The sequence below is a fragment of the Xylaria bambusicola genome (genome assembly GCF_022495145.1).
Source record: "Xylaria bambusicola strain CBS 139988 unplaced genomic scaffold F5B22scaffold_77, whole genome shotgun sequence".
Taxonomy (NCBI): Eukaryota; Fungi; Ascomycota; class Sordariomycetes; order Xylariales; family Xylariaceae; genus Xylaria; species Xylaria bambusicola.
In genome coordinates, this window is record NW_025953630.1 from 36941 (window position 1) to 59381 (window position 22441).

The following is a 22441-nucleotide window of genomic DNA, read 5'->3' on the forward strand; positions in this document are numbered from 1 at the left end:
GCTTAGCAGTATATGCAGGATTCAAACGGCAAAGAGCATGGAAATAGAAGAGGAGACCAAGGGAAGCCATTTCGGCTAGTCTCTTCCCTTGTTTCTACCTAGTGAGCAATCCAGAAGCCTTTTTTCATACTCTGATTTATGCAATAAACAGGCCAGCATGCAATGGCTCTCGTTCCTCAGAAGCCTTGTACTTAGAGGGAAGATGGATATGGCAGCTTCGACAAAGCTACAAGCACCATCTATACCTCAGCCGAATGACCCGGACAACTCATCAGAGTATGCCGAAGGCGATAACACGACTCCCCCTAAGTCTGAGAATAAACATAGTATAGGCTGGAGCCTCTCTAGGTGGAAGTGGGAGATTATGGGAATGGCGCTTAGCTTCTCATCCTTTGCGGCATCTATCACTCTCTTGGCTGTCTATCATGGCCGAAGAGTGGATTCTTGGAATGCCCCTTTCACCCTCAATACTTTCATTTCTATACTGGCCCAAACAGCACGTACGTCACTGGCGTTTGGTGTTGGTTCGTGTCTCGGGCAAGCAAAATGGAATGTCTTCAGTACGCGCTCTGGCAACCTAGCGTTGTTTGAAGCTTTTGACGAAGCCAGCAAGGGACCATGGGGAAGTCTGAGCCTTCTCTACCGTTTACGTTCATGGTGAGTACACAGCATGACGTCAGCAAATCTTGTCTCCTGCATCCAGACATGTTTGAATGCATTTTCCATTATGAGTTCGCAGAGCTAATTCTACGACAAAGGAGTCTAGTTATTGTAGGCGCCTCGGTGATCACCTCGCTGCTCGGTTACGAGCCCTTTATTCAGGCTAGCATTACCCAGTATGGCAAATTGGACAAGGAGCCTACGAGCTCAGTGCCTCGGCCTTCTATCAGCCAAGCTAGAAGACTTGACATTGGATCGCTCTCGTTCGACACTGTCTACTTCAATAGGCGCGATACTGCTCCCTATCTTGTGTACGTACAAGGTGCTGATTTAGGGCTCCTAACCTCAGTATATGAAGGACTCTCAGTTTCAAACATGACAGTTGCGCTTCCCCATTCTACATGCCCTACGGGTAACTGTACTTACGGAAGTTTTGCATCACTTGGTATCTGCAGCTCCTGCGTTGATGTAACATCATATATTGTAGCAGATCGACAGCAAACCATACCAGGTGAAACAGTGTACACTCTCCCATGGAAACTCGACTCAAACTTCAGTCTCTCAACTTCCAGCTTGATCAAGAATCTGGGGTCTTGCATATTTACTTCTCAAGTGGAAAAGACGATCTCATTTAATAACACATTGAATAGCACTACATTTGCGGTATTCGGATTCTTACAACCCGCATCCAACCATACTTTTTATCAGACTAATACATCTACATTGGAAAACGTCGTTCCCAAAGCGACAGAATGTGGGCTATATTATTGCACGAATGTCTATTCGTCAACCATCTTGGAGGGTACGCTGAACGAAACACTTGTTGCCTCTATGTCTAATCGCGATATGAGTTCCTATGAGCCGTATGATCCTACTGTTGCCGCTCCTCATACTTTGTACCAACAATTTGACTACCCCCGGTCAGACCTCCAACTGTTCATACCGGAGAAAGAAGCAAAGCAGCTAGGACTAACGGATGACCACACATTGCGATTCAACATATCGCAAGCCACTATTCAATCGATTTCATATTTGCTAGGACGTGATATCAGTGAAGAACCGTCTTTCATCCCAGATTCCACTGGTTCGGTTCTTGTTCAGTCCATCGGAGCCTCCAAGGACTTGAACGCGAAATTCCGCGCGATAGCCGAGAGCATGACCATCTACCTTCGCGGCCATGATTACGAGGGCTCTGCACACTACGGAGTTTCCCAACGATGGGTTCTCCACTACCGCATTCGCTGGGAATTTCTTCTCCCGCCATTGAGCCTTACACTCGCTGGGTGCTTCTTCGTCATGTATACCATATGGGAGACCCAATCGCTTGGATTAATGGCTTGGAAACAGAGCACTCTTGCTACCCTCGCCCATGGGCTGGATGCTTGGACGAGAGCCAGGATGAGAGAAGCTTACCTTAATAACACCGAGGACAAATCGGCTAAAGATATATCAGTTAAAGCTGAGAGGTTTCGGGGTGGTATTGAGCTTTGTGAGGCTCCATCAAGTGATGCATCGGAGGCTGCACCATACAGGGACTCTCGAGTGGTGTAGTCCTCCGTGAACAGGAGCTTGGTTTTCGATGATTATTTCATTCTTGATATATAGAGAGTGTTGAAGTTCGGTTGAGTATCTCTTCACACTACTTCATGGTGTATTTTCGACACATTTCCCTTTCCCATTTATCTTGTTCTTTCCTCCAACTCATTCCCTAACCTTTCCTTCCTTAGTTTTTGCTCTTTTCAGGGGCTGGTGCATGGGCTGGTTTACGCTCTGGTGCGAAAGGAAGGATCACCTCAAAAATGTGTATAGAGTGATTGATGTGGTACAGGTCAAGCTCATGATAGATTATCTCTCTTACGACATCTGGATACACTGGCACTGACCGCACCTGGTTCGAAGCCAGGCGCATGTTATCTAACACCATCATGAAGAAAGGCAGTTGAGGGGAAGAACTGTCATGGTGAATGGATTTCGGTTCTTATCTGCATAAGGTAAATGCATGTAGGAACATACTTTGATATGAATACCTTATTCAGTATGTGGCTGTTTAGGTTTGTATACCATGAATCCTAGAACTCTATCATGGATATTTCAGGGATGGATACTTTCAGCGAACCAGTAAGTATTTACTTACTTATGCCGAGTGTGATTGTTCTGATATCAGGCTAGCTAGGGAAGTACACATGTAGATATGTACCTAGCCACAAACATTGAAGATAGAAGGAGAGATGGCAGCAAATACAACTTGCACTTGCCTGATGAATACATTGAACGCATTGAACGCAATACCCATGACGTACACACTTCATTAAGTATCAAGGTAGGTAGGTACATAGGTAGGTACTCAATGTATTTATCTCCAACCACATGCACCTCTCTGCCCTCTCTCAAGTCAACAAGCCAGCCTCGAGGTACTGAATTTGCGCACATCTAATTGATTCATTGACCGACTGACACTAGCTTCACCCAACGAGCCCATCTGCGTCTCTCGAAACCATAGCAACCACATACCAACTCAGTGTTTCTTACTCATCAGCCCGACTGACTGGGTTCATACCACCATATCTTCCCCTCTTGCTGCCATGAGTGACCCAGAGCAGGCTGTCTCTTTTCTCTACCGTCTGGTCGACAGCTTCACCCAACAAGGGCCTTCAATAGCTGCCCTTACCTTCATCATCCGCCAATTCATTGAGATCAACGGCCTGTTGTGGAAGACAACAGTCGAAGGTTTGGCCAAACTTATCTGGCTGCATATAAGAATCGACTTCGCCCTAAGTTTGTTATTTGCCCAAGTCATCCTCTCGTTCTTCGTTTCCTGCCTATGTCGCACTGCCATCATCATCTTCCAATGTATCGAAATCGGGAAGCGGTACATCCCAGGGACAAAGGCACAACAGAGCAGCTCCGACGCTCAACCACCGTGTCCTCCCCTTGTAGATCGTGGCACACAAGAGTCTCAGCATCACTAAAAACACCACAGAAGATGAAGGCTGCGAGGCTCGACCAACACATGCGAGACACGCCAGTGCAGACTGCTCCTTTTACACCCGCTCGCAGCTTTCATCACCCGTCTGCACCCACTTCGACTCGCAAGGTATCTGCTAGTTTCTCGACAGATTGCCCTCTGTCGGGTCATCCCACCATTGCTTGTTCTTCTGTCACAGCGACGACCATGATGAAGTCGCCACACCCACCACCTCACCGTCCGTCGTTCAGCAATAAGTCATCTACCATGTCTTCAACCCAGTCATATGGCAATATGGAAGCCTTTACGACAAACAGTAGACTCAAGAGCTCACGTACCTATACCGGTATTCCAATGTCGACCGGCCAACAAAAAGTACCCTCATGCCGTCCATCTGTATCAACAGCCTACACCGCCACACCGGCTTTACCCAGCCGCAGAGCAGAGAACATTCCACCTAGCACTTCAATGGCAAGCATCACCACGAAAGATCAAAGCGCATATCGATATCCAACTCCGCATCTAGCCCCCAAACTAGCATCTCCAACGAAAAAGACGACGAAGTCCCGTCTCAGCATATCTAAGTCGCGAACATTCAACGCATTATCCAACCTGACGGCAACCATATCCCGGACATCCTTAGGACAGCTCACAGGCAACGAATCAAGGGGCACATCCATATCCTCCAAGAAATCAGGTGGTAAAGACCCACCGCCATACACGAGTTCACAATCGACTTCATCGACTTCATCCCAAGCGCTCCCAAGCCCAGGCCTCAACGCTCCGGGGCCCGGACAAATCCACACAGCGCAGAGCTCAGCATACTGGGCCGGTCGATTCATGGCATTACAAGACCGCTTTCAATCCGAAACCCTACAATCCGAGAACCTCACAGCCCTCGCCAACGCGCACGCAGAAAGGTCCATGATAGGCTCAATACAGCCGAACAACCTCTCATACTCAGCAACAACAAACTGCATCACGCCCGCCACATGTCCCAAAACAACAACATCCCGCGTCCCGCCCCCTAAATTTCGACGTTCGACAACCACGAACAACATGAAACATACCACAGCACTTCCAATTCCGCCCCGCTCATCCCATGAAACGGCCGCAGCACAACTCGCCGCCGAAGACGCCCGATGCCAGAGGATCTTCGCATACCTGGAGTCACTTTGCGTGACGAGCGAGGCGCGCGGGAGTCTGCGGCATTGGCAGAAGTGCTACGCGGGCCGCATGGGGAAAGAATACCTCTTTTCTTCTACGGTGCAGAAGGACAAGCGCACGAGGGAATTGACGTGGGTTGGGCGTCTGCTCATGGGTGGCGATAACCATGGGAAGAGAGGGAGTTTAGGGCTTTAGTCTGGTCAGTGAAACCCTGCCTAATTATTGTTCACATTGGAATGGAATGGAAATGGAAATGGATATTTATATTTATATTTCGCCCACGGGGATATTTCCGTTGGCTTGGTGTCAGGAGTGAAGCTGTATAGGTATTGTTCATTGCGGATTGATATGGACAAGACGGGATGCCATGGGATCGAAACTGGTTCCGTCACTTGTGCGAGTTGTGTATTACTACATCATTTTCATTGTTTGACTAGTCGTTTAAGGAGGAAAGATGGTAGAATCATAGGCATGCACCTCTACTGTCACCAAGGAGAGGGTATCAAACGATAGAGCTAGAAATGAATTGGAAGAAGCATTCATTCACCACTTCTCAACAACCAAGCACTGTACGTCAACACACGAGTCTAAACGAAACTGGTATCTATTTACTCCTCGCTTGCCTGCCTGCCAGCTTGTTCTCACCCGTCTATTCTCATGATAGTGATACACGCTCGAGTAATCATCCGCTCTTTAAAGCAAATTAAACAATCAGCCTTTTCTAGTGAAAAGGTTTCATAGCCACCATATCCATACCATTTATGCAATTTTTTTAATTCCTCAAACGCCAATCCCGAATTTTCCCCCTACCTTGACCCTAGCCCCTCGACTAGATAATAAAAATGAAGAATGGGATTCGTCGTTTTAGTATTTCGACAAGTCCGTTTATCCATAATAGTTCAGGGTGGTGGTTGAGAACCATTATCATGTTTCGACTCATTCGCTTTCTTCCTCGTCCGCATGAAATCCTTAATCTGGTCAACTTTGGTGGCGAAGAACATTCCCTTGCGGTCGTTGCGCCAGGCCACGACGCCAATATCGTCAGCGAAATTGCATATCTCGTTGTACTCCTTATAGTCGTCGAAGTCTTTGAATAGAAAGCCCGAGGTGGCGAGCATACGCTCTGTGTCGAGCTGCCAGAGGCGGATCTGATCGACGACGACGGGGGGTAACACGGGCTTCTGAGCCGCTGCACCGACACGGTGCATTTCCTCGTGTGCGTGAGTGGCTAGGTAGGAAATTATTTGATCTGATGTGATACCCATATCTACGGCACGCCTAATAGAAGCTCTCGTCAAGACACCGCTAACAAGTCCTTTAAATCTGTATTTAAGATCAACGAAGAGGGCGAGCACAGCGATTTGCAGTGGCGAATCCACGTATGCATACACGCGAAAATTAGTCTCTAGTATGATGGCGCTCTTCTCCTGATTCGACTCCACGGTGCCTGCATGGGCTGCGGCGGCGAAACCGGCGCTTATGCTCCGGGTGTGCATCTCACTGCTCGTTAATGTAGTCGCGAGGCGCGTAGGGAAGAATTGTCGGGCATTGGTCGGCGGGACGTAAACAAGGCCAAAATCGACGAGATTCGGTAGCATGTTACGCCGTGCTTCAGTCAACGCATCTGTGTCGTATGCTCGCCCCAGCTCCAAGGAGGCGAGGAGAAAGAAGAACGAGAGCATGTCAACGCTGTCGAGGCCTTCGCGCGAGGCTTCATCTGTGCCCTTAGCAGACGCAGCCGCGTCGACGGATTCTAGCCAGAGCAGAAGGAGATTCCAGACTTGGGAGTTTGTGACTTGCAGCAAGAAGGTGAACCCTGCCTGCGTAATGCTGATGCCACTACCACCTCGTCGCTCCACAAGGTGACCCCTAATCATGAGGTCTTTGACAGACTGCTTAGGGCCATTAGAACCGCGGTCGCCCGGTCCGCTGCTGACTGCCGAGTTGACAACAAAATGTAGTATGCCGTCCCATTTTCCCTTTGCATAATGATCGAGAAAATTCAGATCCACATCTGGGGGGATTGGCTCTTCGGAGGGTACGCCGAATGACTGATGCTCGCCCGTGCCCTCGAGTACCATGCGCAAGCTATTACGGAAGTTGGGCGTTAGAGCTATTATAGAAGGGTTGTCGCGAGATATTATATGGAGGGAGCGTAGGATCGAAATGACCTGGTCTTTCTCTCGCTTGGCACTTGCTCTCACCCAGGCATCGAGGTCGGATACGGTGAATGGATTCGGCATGTAGAGTATTCCCATTACAATTGTCTTGGCTGTTTAAAGTGGAAATTAGCACATGTCATGCGCGCGAGAAAGTGATATGACAAGATCTAGTTGGCTGCGTCGAAGTGAAAGGGGCTTTTACCTAGCTTCGGGAGCATACGCCGAAAGATGGCGAATGCAGCGGAGGGTTGCTGGTAAAGTCTTCTAAACGTGGTGCCAGGCAACGACTCCAAGTAGGATGTGAGGGAACTCGCGTTAGACGCCATTTTTGCGGCGGGAGATGGGGCGTCGAAGAACCACGACGAGTACTTGGTGAGAGGCTATCAGGGCATCGTTTGTGAAGATGTTCGATTACGCTGGCGGGCGACGAAGGAGGTTGAACCATCGTAGGCACCTAAGAACCCGGATGGCAGCTGCAGCCCTGGCTGTAGGTAATGACGCAGAGCGGCAGGGACGACCCAGAATACAGTGCTTATGTTAGGGATGATATCCCCTCACACTGTGCGATTACCTCGACATCTCGCTGCTTACCTACACCAAGTCTCGCTCGCACCACTTGCGCAAAGAAAGATCACAGGTTAGAGAGAGATGTACCGGTAGTGGATGTCCTTCTACACGATGCCATGGTGGATATGAAGTTGAAGAGCCGCGGTCGAATAATCGGTAACAGAAACAGCCGCAAACGTTCGACTAGCCATGATAAACAGGAAATTCGACATTATTTTGTTCTCGCTCCGCGCAGACGAGATTCGTTCCTGTTCATAGCTTGGGACTATGTACACATTTGGTACTACCGGTAGTACGCGCGAGCGTGACAGGGGCTTATTAGTCTTATCAATGACACGGACATTGATGGCCATTTGACCAGTATTATCTCCCACTACCCGGTATCGGGAAATATCAGGGTCTAACCAAAGCCGGGCAACACATGGCAACAATTGCATGGAACTACATGAAACTACCAATAGATGATGTGCGATATATCCTCAGAGGCCATTCCAGTTTATAGAAACGCGAGAGCATGTTCCCCCATATATAGTGTAGATATATGAAGATGCTAGATTGGCGATATTGTTGGCCGGTTTCGGGAAGTCCAGGCGACATAATCACATCACAACTACGGAGGTCGAGGTCTTATATGTCCATCATCCTTGGTATTGGGCTACCATGAGAAGCCTAATGTATATTTGCAACCCTCGCCTACGTACACGCGTACCGGCTTGGGCTTGGCTTCCCCGCATAACCCGTGGGCGTGTCCGGGCGGCGCCACCGGGCGATGGGTTCTTTCAAGCCTTCATTCTCCAAGCCTCTCATTCCTGTCCCTCCTCCCCGTGATCGCCCTACACTTATCAGTGTGGGGTCAAGCAATGACAAGATTGGATCTTGAGCACCGAGGAGGAAGCTGATCTAGACAGTCGATTGTGCATATCCAAGGTCTACGAGTAGTACCAATTCCTGCCCAGCCCGGGACTCCCAGTCTTTTTACACGTGCGGGCTAATGGCTCTCTTATCATGTGGGTAGGTATTTCATAATCTGAACAATCAAGTGTTACCGCTATCATAGACTATGGGTGTCTCCAGTCTAGCTGACATTGACGAGCTGATATCACTGGTTCGACGCGCTCCCTAATATGAGTTATATAAGTAGCCACAGTAGACAACTTGACTGGCTATCAATCAAAACCTCTTCACTCTACCTATTACTACGCATGTGATACAATCACTTCAATTTCACATCTCACATCTCACCCCGTCATCAACATCATTATGGGTACAGCATCGGCAGGTGTTCTTCCCCACCCCTTGGATCCCCTCTCGCAAGCCGAGATCCAAGCTACCATCGACCTCGTAAAGAAAGCACATGGGGAGCTGTTCTTCAATGTCGTCTCCTTACATGAGCCGCGGAAGGCGGAAATGACAAAATGGCTCGAGGACTCTTCTGCTCCGAGACCAGCAAGGATCGCGGATGTCGTAGTTATTGCGCCCGGCGGTAAGGTTTACGATGGACTGGTAGATCTTGCGTCTGGAACGATCACAAAGTGGGAGCTGCTAGATGGACTACAGCCTATTGTAAATACCCCTTGAAGCTTGGCATAATACAGACGCTAACAACTTGATCAGATCACGATGGAGGAGTTGACGGCGGTCGAGCATATCTGCCGCAGAGACCCGAAAGTCATCGAACAGTGTGAAATCAGCGGTATCGCCAGAGAAGATATGGACAAAGTCTACTGTGATCCCTGGACTATTGGCTATGATGAGCGCCACGGTAACAAGATCCGCCTGCAGCAGGCCCTGATGTACTACCGACCCAATGTGGACGATTGTCAATACCAGTACCCTCTAGACTTCTGCCCCATATACGATGGAGAGAAGAGGGAAGTCATTGCTATTGATATTCCCAAGGTCAGGAGGCCGCTTAGTAAGGTGCAGCCTATAAATTACCACCCGGCTGGTGTTGAAAAAGCTGGCGGGTATAGGAATAATCTCAAACCAATCAACATCACACAGCCCGAAGGTGTCTCATTTACGATGACTGGTCGGGAGATTGAATGGCAAAACTGGAAGTTCCATATTGGCTTCAACTACAGAGAAGGCATCATCCTTAACAATATCACGTTCAATGACAAGGGCAACGTGCGACCAATCTTCTACAGACTGTCGTTGGCCGAGATGGTAGTTCCCTAGTAAGTCCGCTGCTTCAACTAAGCCATCACATTGTGCTTAAATACGTCTAGTGGCAACCCCGAGCACCCTCATCAACGGAAGCACGCGTTCGATCTTGGAGAGTACGGCGCTGGTTACATGGCGAACAGCCTCACACTAGGCTGCGACTGTAAGGGCTCAATTCATTATCTAGATGCAGAGTTCCCTACCAGAGCTGGTGGTATCCGCACAATTAAGAATGCTAGTAAGTATCAATGGCCTGTCAAGTTTTAAATCCACACTATTTGTGAGCTGGACGCTGATGCAGGAGACTGTAGTATGCATTCACGAAGAGGACGCCGGAATCTTGTTCAAGCACAGCGATTTCCGCGACGACTCTGTCATCGTAACAAGGGCGAGAAAATTGATAATTCAGCAAATATTTACTGCTGCAAACTATGAATATGCTATTCAGGTGAGTTGCACACCAACATTGCCTTGTCACTCAAGTGCTGACTTTACTTTCACAGTGGATTTTCCATGTAAGACGCCTTTGAAGCTCGGCTCTGTCGCGATCGTCATATTAACCTAGCTTGGAAAACAGCAAGATGGAACCATCCAGCCTGAGATTAAGCTTACAGGCATTCTGAACACTTACGCAATGGCTCCCGATGAGGACACCCGTGGATGGGGAACCCAGGTGTACCCAGGTATGAAAGCTTGCGCAGCGCTACCCCTGAATCAATATCACTAATCACCCACGCAGGTGTCAACGCCCACAACCACCAGCACTTATTCTGCCTACGCATCGACCCCAACGTCGACGGGCCCAATAACACAGTCTTCATGGCCGACGCAGTTGCCTCCGACGCCCCAGTGGGGAGCCCGGAGAACTACTACGGGAACGCGTTTTTCGCCAAGCGCACAAAGTTCTCCACGGTCGGAGAATCAGTCACCGACTACGACGGCACCAAGAGTCGAACGTGGGATATCTGCAACACGAACAAGTTGCATCCCTACAGCGGCAAGCCTTCTAGCTACAAGCTAGTTAGCAGGGAGGTCCCGCCGCTATTACCCAAGGAAGGCTCGTTAGTATGGAAGCGCGCTGGATTCGCCAGGCACGCTGTCCACGTCACCAAGTGTAAGGAGATAATTTTCTTTACCAATTCCTAGAAACTTCTACTAACATACGACAGACTGTGATGACCAACTCTGGCCCGCCGGCCGCCACGTGCCTCAAACATCAGGCGAGCCATCCCTCGGACTCCCAGAATGGATCGGCGACGGCACCGAGTCCATCGACAACACGGACATCGTGCTCTGGCACACCTTCGGGGTCACCCACATCCCTGCGCCCGAGGACTTCCCCGTTATGCCCGTCGAGCCGATCACCTTACTCTTGCGACCGCGCAACTTCTTCACGAATAATCCCGTCATGGACGTGCCGCCTAGCTTCTGCAGCACGCCCAGCCAGGTCGCTGCGAACGGCGCCGGCGTCCTCGATGCTAAAGATAAGATGAGTAAATTGGCTTTTACGAATGGGAATGGATGCTGTGCGAATGGTACGAATGGGACGCATTGATCGTATTTGAGCTTTCAATGAGTGAGTGAGTGTTGATGGGAGTTTATGAGGTGTGGATAATTTGATATTGGCGCGTACTCGGTTTTGTAATGCTTTTCAATAGGCGTACGTACTTATAATGTCTTCATATTCGAATTGAAATGATTGGGCTACGGATCCCGTCATCAGTCATTACATTATAGTTATTCTGCGTAATATGTGAGAAACACAAGAGAGAGTAAAGGGGGGAAAGGGGTAAGGAAGATGTAGGTACCTTAGGGTACCTATATCTTCACATATCGACCCTAAATATAACATTACCTACTCTCGAGCCAGATATCTGTTGTCATGAAACACTTGACAATTTGAAATATTGTGAGCATCAGTTTCTTTCCATGACTGGGACTCAAGTATATTACATAGTTTCATAACCTATTTCTAACATCATAATCTTAAAAACAAAGAGTTGATCAACAAATGCTGTAGGTAGCATAAGCTATGTAAATTCCGATATCTTGCAGCCATTTTCATTATAAGACTTTGCCATGGAGCACAATCTAGTAATGGCTCGATGGAATACAGAAGTAGATAGAGAAGTCACCCTACTCTAAACTATCATATCACAAGACCATGAACAAACTCGTTCTAAATCTGACTTCTATGTTGCACGGGATAGAAGGTACACCTTCAGCTTTTGGACGGATTATTATAGATTTTGTATTCAACTTTGGCGATAAATACACTCTCCCATCTATCTCATTCGCCACTAATGCATAACCAATACACCACACCGATCACGACAAAACCTCAACCCCCCAGAGACTTATGGCGAGAAGTTCGATATGCCAACTAGCACCCTTGTCGAATCGTGATGTGTTGGAGTTCTCTAAGCGCTCATGCCTGGAAGGTCGGGTAGCCCTATAGCAACAATCCCGTCAGTGTAAGTAATTATAACAAAGATAAGAAGAGGTCTTACAGCCATCGATCTTGTCTTGAACAGTGGGCTTGACCTGGCAAGCGTTCATCTGGGCGGGCTGTTGCGACTTGAGGGGTCTGCCGTTCTCGCAGGCGTTGAACATGCAGCTCGAGTCCATCGCGCGCTGGAGAGCGTCGCCCTTCCAGCCGAACATGTAATCGGCGTGTGTGCCGTAACCCTTGTCTGTTGTCGATGTCAGGTATAATGATCATGCAATTTTCACTGAATAAGATCAAGACGGATGTTGTTGCAGCTCGGAGGGGGTTACTTACTGTCGCCGTAGCTTAGGGTGAAAGGCGAGGAGCCGTCTGTGGGCCAGGGCAAGTTGTTGAACTTGGCGGTGTCCCAGAGAGTCTCGTAGGTGACCTGGGGAACGCGGACTATGATTATAATGTTAGTCGTCTAGTTGTAAATCAAATTGGTAGTGCAATATGGTTTTTATGGCGGGGGAGAATCATGTGATGAACTGCAAGGCAGTTTATTGGATAGCCATACCAGGATGCGATGCTGGGCAAGCGCCGGAGTTGACGAAGGCGTCGTTCACAGTGTTGTACATGTGCGATTGGTGGTCTGGGCTGTCGATATTCTTACCATCCCAGCAGCTATGTCATTTAGTAAATAATCTCGCGATAAAGTTGTGGGAGGACTAACGCGGGGAAGTGATGGACAGTCATGATACCGCCAACACACTTTTGGGTAGGGAATGCGTCGAGCTCAGGGAATCGTGTACTCTTGTTTTGCAAGCACACGAACTTCAATCCTTTGCTGTATTTCGAGGTGGAGGTGACTGAACCTGCCGTCATTCGGAAACCCTGTAGTTGGTACCATTCAGAATCCATGTATTCCAGAAGAAAAGGTAACATGGCCCACCTTGGGGAAACCTGTGATCTTTTGGTTTCCGTTGGAGAAGAAATCTTGTTGTGTATAGTAGATTGTCATGCCACCATTGATACCGTAGGGCAAGGCATCGTTAGCCATAATAGGAACACGCTGGTACGATCCATTCTGGTGTTTGTACTGTAACCCTCAAAGTCAGTCACCACTACAAGTAATGCAAAACTTTCTTAACTCGAAGTGAACCTTATTTTGAGAGCATATCTGAACTCTTCAAATGAAATGAAAACCGCCTGGGAATACTTACGAACATCACCGCCGTCCAGTAGTTAGAGAAGTCTTCGCTGAATGTGCAAGTAGTGCAAGTAGCTCTCTCAGCAGGGTCACCATCCTCCGGCTCCATCGATGCATTGAAGGCATTGCCACCAACGATTTGATGAAGATGAGCTGAAGGGACATTGCCAGGCTCGACGACGGGATCAAGTCGCTGAATGCTCAAAGTCGACTAGTGCTCTCATTCGTTAGTGTTTTCAGATGTATGCAGGAGACAAGGGCTTCTAAGGAGTCATGCAGGATTCTCCTGCCTGAGCTTTGAAAATGACCCGATCATCGTTCGGTGAAGTGACTTGTATGGAATGTAGAGCACGGGAGACTTACACAGCCAAACCTCAGGGCTGCTTCGGAAAGCCCAGCTAGGGCAGCGGTGAACAGAAGGGACTTCATTGTGATAGACTACAATTTCAATTTTGACGACCCTGACCTGTAGATCGTAGAAGGTGGCTGTCAGGGGCAATCTTGACCATATGTAGGCTTTTCTACCCAGCTTCGCGTCGCGGGGCCGACATACATGCCGAAGAACAGTTCTCCTGGCTTATACTTCTAAGACCGATGCTCTTCGCCTTGTTGTCATATGTTTACTCTTTCAATTTAGGCGAATATAGAGATCCAGTCTGGATACCACACTTCCGCCACCTGTGTGATATGTCGACCGGGGTATTTAACCCGGAAGTAACGCAGCTAATACCTACCGGTCAACGGATTGTTTTCTGATTGGTAAATTCGTTAATCTATGTATATTGGTTCCAAGGTTGCCAATTGCCATTTACGTCGTCTCTAGTTAATATATGCTCAGGGGCCAAGATGACACATCAGGTCGGGGAGAAAAAGAGTGTTGTAATTTTAGAATGCAGTAAGGGAGAACTTTATTTGCGGCTCCGACCTAACCGAAAACCTCCCGTATTCCCGATGTCGTCACTGACGAACAGTTACTTTATGTAAAATACGCCCCCAGCTCATCGGCCGATAAGAGGCACGAGAGATTATGCTACGTTCAAGCGGATTATGACACTTGTAGTTGTGTCTAGATACTTGTCTTGTGTTTCATGCAATACTCAGCAGGGCTTGTCAGTTAGATGTTATTACGCCCGTGTCACTGTAGGCAAAGGCTCACGTTACGCGGTGTTTACGGGGTATCCTGATTCGAATCATGGACCAATTGCGGCCTCTTGAATTTCGTACTCAAATCTGCTACGGGAAAGGGGCTCAGCTCTAGAGTAGATATACTGACGTCACAAATATGTATAATCAGGAGTGTCAGGAAGAACGCGTCAGGTAACGTGGCTGGGAGGATGTTCCGACTACTGCCGATGAATCGAGATGATACCAAGAAAAGATGAGTTCTTGGTGCTGAAAAAGGCCGAAATTGCGCCTTCCATGTGGTGTTATATATATGAACGTGTATGAATCCAAGAGACGCGGGTATTGTGGCAAATGATATCGTGGGTATTAGATGCCCAAAGGGCTGACTCCTGTTCTGAGCACAGAAAGGAATAAATCATACTTCTGGTAGACCTTTATGAGAAAACAGTTTCTAGGTTGCTATTTATCCGGGGCTTGACCTCGGAGGTGGATAAATACATGCAGCAGAAACTTGTCGATCGCTGCGGCCGCACTCAACAACTGCGGACTCTGTGCGGACTCAATGATGTGGATACGATCATGGGCAGCTAGCTATTGACACTGCACTGATAATTAATATCAGGTAGTCGCCAGTCATGATCTTACTATCTGTTCAAGTTGATGAAGTAGATGGTGCGATGTATAAGGCTTCCTAGATCTGTCCGCTCCGGGTGACGAACAGAAGCCCGGCTTCAGCACACCTGCTCCTCGGCCATCACTTTTACGCGACACGTCTCCCTGTCAGATTATGAAGGCGATCGATTATTGTATTGCTCTAGGGATCTGACTTCTACACTATAAGCGCGAGTTTGATCACCCCTTCAAGATTTATAGCTAAGCCCTACTGGCATAACACACTCCTGAATACAACTAGCTTGCCTAATCTAACACATTGCACTCCTATTCTAACACTTCTCCCACCCATCTGCTTAGGTATATTTGGCCCCTGCGTTTAGCAATGCCCGTACAATGTCCATTGCGCCACGGCTAAATCTCTTTGCTACTACCAGCGGCGTCTCTTCATTCAAATCTGTGGCCTCGATGTTGGCACCAGCGTCTAGTAACAGCTGGACGATATTCACCCTACCAAAATGAGCTACGTAATGCAGCGGTGTATATCCCCTCGCATTTTTAACCTCTATGTTCGCACCAGCCTTGAGTAATAGCTGGACGATATCTGCCACATTCCAACCGATTGCAACGAGCAGCGCCGTTCTTCCCTCAAGATTTGTAGCCTCTATGTTAGCACCAGCTTTTAGTAACAGCTGGACATTTTCCTCTCGTCCACCGGCAACTGTGTGGTGAAGAGCCGTATTCCCTAAGTTGTCTTTCGCCTCAATATCAGCACCTGCCTCGAGCAGTTTTTGGATAACACCTTGACCTATATTGTTTGCACGGCAAGCCATCGAGAGTGCCGTGCGTCCACGACGATAATCTATGGCTTTGGTGCTGGAACCTGCATCAAGCAGCATTTTGACGATAGTTTCGTTTGCATCTTCCCTAGAAGACGCGATCATCAGCGGCGTATATCCACGGTAATCCTTAGCCTCGATATCAGCACCCCCCTCAAGACACAGCTTGACAATGGATGCCTTTGTTCCGTAGGTAAAGGTAAGGAGGAGCGGCGATATTGCGTCTCCATTCACAGTCCGAACATCGGCGCCGGCTTCACAAAGTGCTCGAAAAATGTCCTCATTCCCTTGCTTAACGGCAAGATGTAGCAATGTATTTTTATCTTCAGCTCGAGCGTCCGGATTGGCGCCAGCTTGAAGTAAAGCTCGAATAGGGACAAGCCTTCCTGTGCGGACTGCTGTGATCAATAGGTCATTCATGACTTCTCTATCCATTCCCGCTGACAGCGTTCGAGTCACGTCGTTTTGTCCCTCACATGCCGCACGCCACATTGGTAAGTCGCCGAACTTGTCCTTGAGCATCTGGCTAGTTCCTATCTGCAGAAGCAGCCTGACTGTTTCAAGACGCTTGCTCCTCGCCGCACAATGAAGTAAAAGGTCACCATCTCCATCCATCTCCTCATCAACATCTAGATCGTTGTCCCAAGTCAGCCTGGCTATCTTGGTGCATCCATCCAATGCCGCCAGATAAAGTTGACCGCATATTCCCGAAGTAATTATACCCCTAAATTTCCTTGCATTTGTCTTAAGCCAGTTGATTACTGCCTCAAAACTTTTCACATCCTCGAGGCCCCAGTCAAATTTATTGGCAGTACTGATAGTGGCGCCGTATTCGCAGATCAGACTTTGAACAACACCAATATGTCCATTGATTGCTGCAAGAGTTAATGGCAAGAAGCCATTTTCATCCACTTGGTTGATTTCGGCACCCGCATTGATAAGTTTCGCAATCGCAGTAGCATGCCCGCTCATGGCCGCAAAATGTAACGGCGACCAACCGACTTTATCATCCCTCGCATTGACATTCGCTTCGCCATTCAACAAGAGTTCAATCACCGAGTCTTGACCGGTCTCAGCCGCATAGTGCAAAGGTGTCCAGCCAATTTTATTGTCTTTCGCATTAACAGGAGCGTTCTGTATAATAAGTATACGGACCACATCAGAGTGCCCACTAGCTGCTGCGCAATGTAAAGGTGTTAATCCATTCGGTCCCGGTGTGTCAACGGGTACCAGTGTTTGTTCACAGAGATGTTTTACTATTTCTCCAAACCCCATGCCAGCCGCAATGTGCAGGGCCGTGATTCCTTTTCTGTCGGCAGTACTTGCATCGCTTCCTCTAGCGAGCAGCAGCGTCACCGTTTCCAAGGAGCCTCCCCAGGCTGCACGATGGAGTGGGGTTTGTCCGTCATCCAAGCCACCGGAATGAATGAGTGAGTTGGGACTGTCTTCTCTGTCGGCAAGTAATAACTCGTCAATAAAGTCCCTGTGTCCACGCTCAGCCGCTAGATGTATCGCTTTTCTTCCTAGCTTGTCTCGTTCTGGCATCGAGATTCGTTGGTCTTCAAGTAGCTTGTATCCTAACCATGCAGCACGGTGGATATCCAACTCCTGTTGGTCAGTCCCAGAGTCAACCTTCTGTGATAACAACCCATCGTCTACTCTCTGCTGGTCCTCAGATTGGGGGTAGTTTTCTTTGATGATGTGCCATGCATTATCATGCTCCATCAATTCTTCCCAGCCCCATGTGTCGCCAATTGTTATCTGTTCCACAGTAGCCTTGATGTTGCCCACCGAGGAAGAGAAGTATAAAGAACCCACAAACTGGCACTTGTACAGAGGTTTTTTGTCTGAAAAAGGGTTCTTCAAAACTTTCACAAGAATACCCTTCTTTGTCTCTTCCAAATCATGCTGCCCTTCGGATGGCTTGACTAATAAGATATGATGATGACTCTCCCTTTCCAGCGCATATTGAAGCTTCTGTTCTATCAGAGCATGCGATTTGCCCCAAATACATAGGCTTGAACCGAACATATCGGCAGATGTGAGTTTCCAGAACCCAGACACCTCTCCAGCTTCATTGATCTTCAACTCTGATGGCGTAGACGCGTGAGGTAACTGGAAAAGGTTTGTTGCACACCAGCTGAAACCTTTCGGCATTGTGATAGAGTTGTGAAACAAATGATGGTGGGAGACTCGCCCTATTTTCTTCAGGATACCCTGGTATATATCCCTTTGAAAGTTGTCTTTCCCAGCATACGAGATCTGGGTGCCGACAATTAGACCAGCAATGGTAGCTCGATCTTTGAGCCAAGAAGTGTATCTAGAGCCTAGGGTCTTGAGGAGACAATCCAGATCGGTGAGTCGGTCACGTCTAAGACGCTTGATGGCTTGGGCAGCAAAATTTGTGTCTTTCGTTTTATCAAGGATGTGCCTGTCGAGATCCTGGATCGAGTCTTTGAAAATCACTCTGACTCTTCGAGACTTGGCCAATTCTAAGGCGGTCCAGCCCCGAGTAAACCAAGAAGACAAAACAATGGCAATACATGCACTATCTGGGTCTCCAAATGGCACCTTTCGGAGAAAGCGATCGTGGACCAACGTAACTCGCGCGAATTCGTAGTTACTGTGCATGGTATTGAGTGCTTTGTTACGCGCATCTCCGTCGTTAGGGACACACAATGTATCCCACCAAATACCCTCGCACTGGAATCTCTGTGCAAGCCGCTTAAAATATTGATAGGCGCACTCATTTACTTGCTTTGAAGGCCAAACCCCTGCGCCCGTTCCATCCGACCATACGTGTGAAATTGCCATAAAGGGGCGAGGGTGTTCAAGAAGAGTCGACCCGTCAAAGCTCCAGGCAGTGGGCTTGCCAGCCTTAATCGCCTGAATCAGCTCATGGTCGTGGAAAAGGTTCTTGATTGGCGAGCAGACTTCTTTCCTGCTGTGATTTTCATCCACTTGGTCACTATCTTCCCACGCTCTCGGCTCATGATACTGCTTTACAGCCGTAAAGTTGCGACTCGAGAAATCGCAGAAGTCTATACTACATGCGGAGTGATCCTCATGTTGTAGAGCATTCTTTGGAATTGTTGCGAGTATCTTATGTAATGCCGAATGCCGAGATGGCCAGTCCTTGATCTGAGAGCAGGCCTGCCAAACACGGTTGGGGCAAAGATTATGATTTCGAACTCCCTCCAACGACTCATAGAACTCAGTCGGATCAAAGGATGACATATCGAATGACGGAAGCCGATTTTGAGATTTGGAAGATTGCTAGAAAATTTAGCCCAAAGTCTGTGAATGAGCCGATCACAGTTAGTCGGTCAATTCAAGGCCATAACCATACCTCGATAGAAACGTTAATTGATTTTGGAAGCCCCGAAGCCTCGCCACCTACATAAGTATACTCCATGTGCTAGGTGTAATTTGGCCCCCTCTGAACGTAGATATGGCCCTACACTCAAACACTAACACGTGGTAATTTAGGCCTCTGTATGCCAACCTTTAGTGTAACCTGATATCTGCCCAATCGGCGCCTGGGGGCAACGTTGGAGCCTAGGGAGTTCGGATGTGAGGAGGCAATAGGTAGAAGTAGGCGGCAAAGTTACAACGTCGGGTGTTAAAGCCCCTAAAAATTCGCTTGTGTTTGGATTTAGCCCATGAATCTGCCTACAAAGTGCCGGCGCTTTTAACGCACCGCATAAGCATTTGATTCCCCAATAGGCTCGCTTATATCTGATTGATCATGCTCAACTATAAATATTAATCTTTTAAATGCTCACAGTTCTACGGATGCAGCGTACAATCTTTGATAATATACTCTATCCGATGGTCTCCCCCCTTTGCTCATTACTCACACCTCAACCTTCAGCCAGACACTACTGGGTATAATATTCCTTTTCATTTATGGACGCGTTTCCTCCTGGTATCTTAGATAATAGCTGCGCTCTCATCTCCTGATTCTTCCTCATCTGTTCATTTTCTTCCGTGAGTACCCGGTGCCACTCCTTAGGCAACCCCTGGCAAGAGGTTAGCAATGATGCATATGTCAGAGCATAAGAATGATGTTAACGGACCGTGAATTGGTTGCTATCCGAGTCATATCCGACATGATAAATATGCACCGGGTTTTCCGGTGCGTATATCGAAGGTCTTCGTCGAGGGGCAGCGAAACGACCCAGCAAACCAGTTCGTTTCCAGGGTGCCGACCGTGGCCACGCTAGGGACGGCGATGATTCTGCCAGAATATCTTTGTAGGAGGTAATAATCTCATTTCCAGGGCTGGCTGGTCTTTTCTGTGGTGTAGCCGGAGTCGCGCGTGGATTGGTAAAAGTCGCTCCCTCTTCGCCGAATACATATAGCTCACTGTTGTGTAGATCGCTAGCGCACACGGGCAGTGCGTAGAACGAGATGCTAGACACTTGAGATAGGCTAAGTTTGGAAAACACCGAGAGCGCGGTGGTATATAGAGCAGTGCTTGTTATGGAGGCCTGTGAGAATCGGTAGACCGCCTTATTGTAGGCGCGGGACGACTCCAGGTCGTCCTCGAACGCGAACCTTCTCACGAGGGTGTTTTCCGTTTCCAACACACTCGCTCTCTCCGTATTGGGTTGTCGAATTGTAGAAGCGCCGTCGTCCACTGGAACGATATCCGATCGAGCTTTACTAAGGATTGAGCCTTCACGCTCTAAACCACGTATTCGCTCCGAGAGGTCTTGATTGCTCACGAGCATTTGTTCGACGAGCGTGCACAGTTTCTGTGTACAGCTTTGCGCTTCCTCCATGGTATGGCTGGACATCAATTTTAATTGGGCTAAGCGTTCTCACAAGAGAGATGTCTTGGGGGCATACCATTGTACGATAGTTAACATTAATGTAAGTGACGACTTATGGCTTTGCAGTCTCTGGACAAGAGTGTTGAGCCTACTTTCTTCTCTCATCCATCTAATGCGGTCGAAAGTCCTCATGTCCTCATTGATGTTAAGCCCCGTCAGAATGAACTGGATGTCGGAATAAGTCGTAACACATCCAGTCAACGTCGTGAGCAATTGATCGAGCATGATAAGGTTTCCCCTTTCGGAATTGGCCTTTAAACGATTGCTGAGATAGTCTTGAAGCTGGCCGAGCGCGGCTGATATATCTGCCACCTCGAAGAGTATGCCTCGAGCAAGAGCTGGAGAATCCTGGCATTTTGAGATGACTGTAAAGAGCAGGGACGTCACTTTTCCACCTGCGGCAAGCAGACCGACAATGGATGCTGCAACTGAAAGAGGATCCATTGAAGTGGTGAACTAGGGATAAGCAATGAATTGAAATGGTTCGCGCAGGAAGAAATATCAGAAGCTTGAAGTAAGAGATAAGAAGGGGGGTCTTCAGCTGAACTACTGTATGTAAGCAGGCTAAGGTGGCGGAGCAGCTGATGTCGCAGCGCAGTATGCATCAACGAATGTCAGATACTACATACTTAGGAAACAGTGACTGGTCGACCTGTAAACCAAAAATGATCTACTACGGGAGAGTTTCCAAGCGCTATTCCGGCGATAAAGTATGCTTTAGGGTGTATATTAGACTCATCTAGGTTTCTTGGCCAATTGATGCCATCAACGTGGTTCGTTCAAATCTTGTGAGTAGCATTGATCTCATCGTAGGGCTATCAGCTGAAACACTTAGGATGATAGGCTCTCAGCTGAGTTGTGAGTGGGAACACCTGTTGAATCACCATATTTGCCTCGTTTTCTGTTATATGGATATTCCAAAGTAATATTTTGAGAGAGGAACAAAGAATGACCACTACTGGTACTATCTCTCATCGATTCTCTATAAACAGTTCTAGACATAGCAGATGCGGCGCAGCTCTAGCGTGGTCTCTTCGTGTGGAGGTGGCTTGGCTCTCCATCGATGGGCAATAGGATTGTTGATCTTCTCGGTGTTATAAGCGATGTCGATTTAGCCCCCACGTGGAGGACAGCCGAGAAAGGTCAAAGCTGGCTGTAGCTCTAGTTAAATAGTTATCTAGCCTACTCTACCCTGTTCGCCACGAACTTCAAGTAATAACAGACTTATCATACACGCGAAAATCATTGCTGACTTTGTAATGTTCTCTAGACCCTCGTCTAAGCCTTTGTTACTCAACTCATCAGGAAGTGAAGTGCAAGCCCGTAGTGATATCGCCAAATTTGCTATGCAGCCAGTCCAGCGGCGGACTAGTCTTCGGCTGCCATGGTCCTGAATTGCCGTACTTGGGAAGTCTCTTTTCCGCCTCATTGCTATAGCTCGACGTCAACTGCCAGAACCTTTGATAGCCATTAGTGCCAGAGGGAGGAACTCTAGGAACTGCTGTCATTATGTACTTGGAGTTCATGTACTTTAGGAGACGGGTGAGAACTAACGATAAGATGAGTCAGCGGAAATCCTCAATTCAAATGCCGCTTGAGATATGAAGGGGCATCAAATGATAGAGCGGGGGGGGGGGGGGGGGGGGGGGGGGGGGGGGGGGGGGGGGGGGGGGGGGGGGGCCGGGGGGGGGGGGGCGGGGGC

The 22441-nt window shown here is 48.3% G+C and overlaps 7 protein-coding genes across 7 annotated transcripts in view; 3 read left to right on the forward strand and 4 right to left on the reverse strand.

Moving 5' to 3' along the window:
• Window positions 1-202: 202 nt before the first annotated feature.
• F5B22DRAFT_651933 (uncharacterized protein) lies at window positions 203-2211 on the forward strand (the record flags this gene model as incomplete). Its single annotated transcript, XM_047979538.1, has 2 exons — window positions 203-657; window positions 759-2211. 2 exons carry the CDS (start codon window positions 203-205, stop codon window positions 2209-2211), a joined length of 1908 nt encoding a protein of 635 aa, XP_047825433.1.
• A 320-nt stretch (window positions 2212-2531) lies between these two features.
• Window positions 2532-4987, forward strand: F5B22DRAFT_661744 (uncharacterized protein; the record flags this gene model as incomplete). Its single annotated transcript, XM_047980380.1, has 2 exons — window positions 2532-3593; window positions 3641-4987. Exons 1-2 carry the CDS (start codon window positions 3243-3245, stop codon window positions 4985-4987), a joined length of 1698 nt encoding a protein of 565 aa, XP_047825434.1. The 5' UTR covers window positions 2532-3242.
• A 326-nt stretch (window positions 4988-5313) lies between these two features.
• F5B22DRAFT_628541 (transcription factor Tfb2-domain-containing protein) lies at window positions 5314-7991 on the reverse strand. Its single transcript, XM_047976432.1, has 2 exons — window positions 7157-7991; window positions 5314-7064 (listed from the first exon to the last, which is right to left on the reverse strand). Exons 1-2 carry the CDS (start codon window positions 7278-7280, stop codon window positions 5692-5694), a joined length of 1497 nt encoding a protein of 498 aa, XP_047825435.1. The 5' UTR covers window positions 7281-7991; the 3' UTR covers window positions 5314-5691.
• A 68-nt stretch (window positions 7992-8059) lies between these two features.
• On the forward strand, window positions 8060-11418 carry F5B22DRAFT_628543 (peroxisomal copper amine oxidase). Its single transcript, XM_047976433.1, has 9 exons — window positions 8060-8532; window positions 8615-9084; window positions 9136-9701; window positions 9753-9925; window positions 9999-10135; window positions 10191-10202; window positions 10265-10370; window positions 10427-10801; window positions 10857-11418. The coding sequence occupies exons 2-9, from the start codon at window positions 8782-8784 to the stop codon at window positions 11240-11242; spliced, it is 2058 nt and encodes a 685-aa protein (XP_047825436.1). The 5' UTR covers window positions 8060-8532; window positions 8615-8781; the 3' UTR covers window positions 11243-11418.
• A 689-nt stretch (window positions 11419-12107) lies between these two features.
• On the reverse strand, window positions 12108-13754 carry F5B22DRAFT_640061 (uncharacterized protein; the record flags this gene model as incomplete). Its single annotated transcript, XM_047977803.1, has 8 exons — window positions 12108-12139; window positions 12198-12380; window positions 12470-12577; window positions 12693-12799; window positions 12849-13009; window positions 13068-13214; window positions 13339-13536; window positions 13689-13754. 8 exons carry the CDS (start codon window positions 13752-13754, stop codon window positions 12108-12110), a joined length of 1002 nt encoding a protein of 333 aa, XP_047825437.1.
• A 5864-nt stretch (window positions 13755-19618) lies between these two features.
• F5B22DRAFT_533052 (uncharacterized protein) lies at window positions 19619-21250 on the reverse strand. Its single transcript, XM_047972756.1, has 2 exons — window positions 20756-21250; window positions 19619-20695 (listed from the first exon to the last, which is right to left on the reverse strand). The coding sequence occupies exons 1-2, from the start codon at window positions 21181-21183 to the stop codon at window positions 19972-19974; spliced, it is 1152 nt and encodes a 383-aa protein (XP_047825438.1). The 5' UTR covers window positions 21184-21250; the 3' UTR covers window positions 19619-19971.
• Window positions 21251-22040: 790 nt separating this feature from the next.
• F5B22DRAFT_640063 (putative flavin-binding monooxygenase) overlaps window positions 22041-22441 on the reverse strand; it is a gene marked incomplete at both ends in the record, with an annotated part of 1783 nt that continues 1382 nt past the window's right edge. The window contains one exon of the mRNA XM_047977804.1: window positions 22041-22288. Within this exon, the coding sequence (XP_047825439.1) occupies window positions 22041-22288 (248 nt within the window). The remainder of the gene's footprint in view (window positions 22289-22441) is intronic.